The following is a 4555-nucleotide window of genomic DNA, read 5'->3' as shown; positions in this document are numbered from 1 at the left end:
AGGGGAGCCATGCCATGCCTTTAGAATACAAATGCTTACCCCATTTTGTTCCAAGTGGAGAGGGGGAAACAAAATCTAGTACCAGCACTTTCTTGTCATATTTTGCAGCTTCCTAAAAACCAAATAAAAGAACATTTGTTTATAATTATGATGGCTGATTAAGGCATTGGTTACTTGACAAGCAGGAAAGGATCACTATCATTAAACTATAAAATATACATAAAGCATAGTAACACAATAAAAATAATGAGTGAGATAACGTTTCATGTAAACCCATAGGTTTTACTTTATACATGGACATATTCTCCTGATAAACACTAAGGTTCATTTTACATTTATTAGAGGTGATATTTTTGTGGTGAATTAACCTAATTTTCTTCTCGGCTAATGAGAATTAATACAGCAGTATAAGTTGTGCACAAACATGCACTTCCTGCTAGTGCCAATCTATGTTTGAACAGGTTTTCATGTACTATATTAATTTAACAGTTTAATTGCCTCTCTTTTCTACAATTATGACAGGACACCTTTTGCTTCTCATATCCCCATAAACAAGTGAGCATCTTTCTCTTTAAAAGGGAGGTAGATCTAGAAAATGTCTCAAAGTCTTATATCAGTAGGAAATTGTGTGTACCTTTGATGCAGCTAGGCCTCCTGAGCCTCCTCCAATAACAATCAAGTCATAATCATAGGTGTTCTGGCTTGGTTTGTCTTCTTTATTCTCTAGAAGTTTCTGGAACAGGCCCTCCTTAGACAGCTAAATAGAACAAAGGGAGAGACCAAGGACAACAGAATTAATATACAATCACTAGTGAGACAAATGGCCCCATGATAGGAAAAAGTAACAAATTAAACAGGTTTTCTCCAATTTCTCCAATCTCCCTCCTACATTTTATAGTTTAAGATAAATGCAACAGCAACGCAGCAACAATAAACCTGCAATGTGCATTGTGTAAATCTATCAGGAAACTTATAATTCAATTATTGTTAGAGGCCAAAAATATACTGAAAAAGTCATTTTCTTCTTGTGAAAGTCACAAGTTGGTTAATGTTAATATTATTATGAGTGGAGCACTAATTACGCAGGGGCAAAAAGGGGTTTATCACAAGTATTTGCATGCGTTGGGTTTCTTTCTCATATTATACGTTGAAAGTAAACACAATCACTTGAGCGCAATTGAAGTTAGCGCTTGTTGGTATAGCGCGTCCTCAGGGCTCTGGTTAACTGTTTCGCGAAACAAAAAAGTGACACAAAACACATCAAAAATGCATAACAAAGAACAGTTACACTCATAACACCATCTAATAAAAATTATTTTAAAAAAAACATTGCACAAACAAGTTACAAGGGCTCAAAAATATGTACATGTGTAAATTTATATACACATAAACCAATATGTACACACATATAGACATATATATATCTATATAGACATATATATATGTATATATAGACATATATATATATGTATATATAGACATATATATATATATATATATATATATATATATATATATATATATATATATATATATATATATATATATGTGTGCAATGGAGCCCTTTGCAGTTAAAGGGCCACTAAACCCAAAATCTTTCTTTCATGATTCAGATGGAGAATAGAAATTTAATTAACATTACAATTTACTTCTATTATTTATTTTGCTTCATTTTTTAGATATCCTTATTTGAAGAAAAAGCAATGCACATGGGTGAGCCAATCACACGAGGCTTCTATGTGCAGCAACCAATCAGCAGCTACTGACCATATCTAGATATGCTTTTCAGCAAAGAATATCAAGAGAATAAAGTAAATTAGAAAGCTGTTTAAAATTGCATTCTCTTTCTAAAATATGAAAGAAAAAATGTGGGTTTCATGTCCCTTTAAGTAGATGAAAATGTGTAAAACATATTTATGCAATATTCATATTTAATAAAGGTTTTAACTATGTATTTACTGTAAATATTTCACATTCCAATGTTCTGTACACAGCAGATTATGTTCTAAGTAGTTTTAAATATATATATATATATATATATATATATATATATATATATATATCTGTATATATCTATACCTATACCGATATATAAGCATGTGTATATATACATATATGTGTATATGCAGTATATATATATATATATATATATATATATATATATATATATATATATATATATATATAGTATCTGTCTTTCTATCTATTTATCTATATGTCATATTAATAGGACTTTACTTTATAAAGTATAAATATAGATTATCTCTGAGTCTTACAATGAGGATAATTAATACTGTATAACTTAGTCATTCTTTTATCCACAAATATTTATCCACACGTGTAAAGAAATTAAGTAGAACTTTTTGGGTGTGGCGGAAATCTGGTCTCCTTGCTCGGAAATTACATATTATAATTTATATCAATATGCAACAAAACCCACATGTTAAAAATGTAAATATTTCTTATTTATTGCCAAGCTTCCGGTATATTTTTTAATTTTAAACAAATCTGTATTAGTGATTTAATTAGATTGTATAAATCTGTCAGTTACGTTTTGTCATTCATATATGTAATACATGTTGCCAATAAATACAGAGAATTGTTGAGCACCGGTGGGACAGTTATGTATTTGTGGTCAGCAGTATAAACTGGAGCTCAGGAGAACTGTAGTTGGATGTCTCATATATATTAAAGTTTTTAAAAAAAACTAGTAAATTCTAATAAAAAACGAGTTATTACAGCAAACCATTATTAGCATTTTCTTCTAGACAGCATTAGTGAAGTGAGTATTTGTTTCAATTGTAACATAGGGGCATTTTATTGAAAAAAAATATAATACTCAATTTTGTTAGGAAAAAATAAAATACTACCTGATAGACCCTCTAATCTGAGCGCTAATTGCTACCGCGAGCACATGGTAGCAAAACCAGCCACTTGTAATGGCTGGTTATTTATCGCCCACCCATAAACGGGCAAACTTGCCCGTTTGCTGGCACACAATATATTAGCGCTCCACTTGTAACACAGCCCTTTATGTTCATAGCCAATAATACTGCATTTTTAAGGGCACGTTCTGACATATCACTTGTATAACATGTAATTATTAGATGATTCATCTGTGAAATTCCTTATCTCCTGGTGAATGTTTATGAAATAACCTGCAGGCTAGAGGAACTATTGAAACAACCGGAAATAGGAGTTTTTATCTTGCACTCAGAGAATTCTATTCTATTTACCTTCTTTACTAGTATATTCTTTTTTTCTACTGGGATGATTATATATATATATATCATGCCAGTAGAAAAAAAACTATATACTAGTAAAGAAGATAAATAGAATAGAATTCTCTGAGACATGGAGGATTTTAATCTCAGACTTTTATCTCCACAATATTTTAATTAATTTATATATATATATATATATATATATATATATATATATATATATATATATATATATATATATATATCTACAGTATATATATAGTGTATATATATATATATATATATATATATATATATATGTATCACATTGCGTTAAGGGAACAGGAGAAACTGCCAAGAAAATAGATGAATATAATGCAACTAATATTGAAATCTAAATCCACTGGAATTCAGCTAAAATTCCTCAGAAATATTAATTTCATATAGTTTATTAGTTTATGTTTTAAGGCAGCATACCTTTTCTGCTAACTAGAAAGTTAAGCTCACCACACGTCACTGTTAAACACTTTACTTTATGCGATAAATATTTCTGAGCTACTGTATATAGCTCAAGTCCAATGAGTACTCATTTCTGTATTAAAAATCTATCTATTTATCTATCTCTAAACAGAGGTATCAAAATATAATTTCAAGCAAAAATGTATAAAATATGGACCTGATGCATAATTTAGCAGCGCAATGCGTATAACACATGAAATGTTAAAGTTGTACTTTTATTTCATGTAAGCTTTCATTTTTTAAATTTAAAAAAATCACTTTGTAAAACAACTATTTAAAGAGGAGTTATAAAAAATATAAAACGTTTGAGCCACTAAAAGAAAACAGACAAAGGATGCGCTTACCTGTAAAATGTCATTGTATCCTCCTATACGCTTCTCTTTCACATAAACGGCTGGTAACACGTTTTCCATGTTCTGTTCACTGAGAACTTCTTCAAGTTTCTGCCCGTCCTCTGTCAAGTAAGACAAAAATACATCTACTTATAAAGATATAGTCGGAAGAGGTGGGACTTTCTGTTTCATAATCGGCTTATTGTATCACTCATTTCCTCACATCTCTGATGGTTCACTTGTCTGGAACAAGACCAATTATTCATTAAATGTGTGAGCAACAATGACTTGCTACTTTTCACTCAAGTAAAACAAGGATAGCGTAAACTACCCCTGTCAAGCACACACACACTTAGTTGAAAAATATTATATTTTTTAAGTACAGCTAAAAATGCTGTTAACAGATTTTTCTATAACATTCTTCTGTTAGTCTTGGGTACTTACTTCAATTCTCAGATACAAACAAACACAATAACATTTCATCAAACAAAAAGATTAATA

General features: G+C 30.0%; 1 protein-coding gene across 1 annotated transcript in view; it reads right to left on the bottom strand.

Moving 5' to 3' along the window:
• The window catches only part of LOC128643567 (thioredoxin reductase 1, cytoplasmic), a 23587-nt gene extending 19388 nt beyond the window's left edge, over positions 1-4199 (bottom strand). Inside the window, exons 1-3 of the mRNA XM_053696408.1 lie at positions 4067-4199; positions 635-757; positions 40-112 (exon numbers count right to left, since the gene is read on the bottom strand). Of these exons, the coding sequence (XP_053552383.1) occupies positions 40-112; positions 635-757; positions 4067-4135 (265 nt within the window). The 5' untranslated portion in view covers positions 4136-4199. The remainder of the gene's footprint in view (positions 1-39; positions 113-634; positions 758-4066) is intronic.
• Positions 4200-4555: the final 356 nt, after the last annotated feature.

Source organism: Bombina bombina, unplaced genomic scaffold (assembly GCF_027579735.1).
Source record: "Bombina bombina isolate aBomBom1 unplaced genomic scaffold, aBomBom1.pri scaffold_649, whole genome shotgun sequence".
In the NCBI taxonomy this organism is placed as follows: domain Eukaryota; kingdom Metazoa; phylum Chordata; class Amphibia; order Anura; family Bombinatoridae; genus Bombina; species Bombina bombina.
Note: the sequence above shows the minus strand (reverse complement) of the source record. Positions and strands in the feature narration are given on the sequence as shown.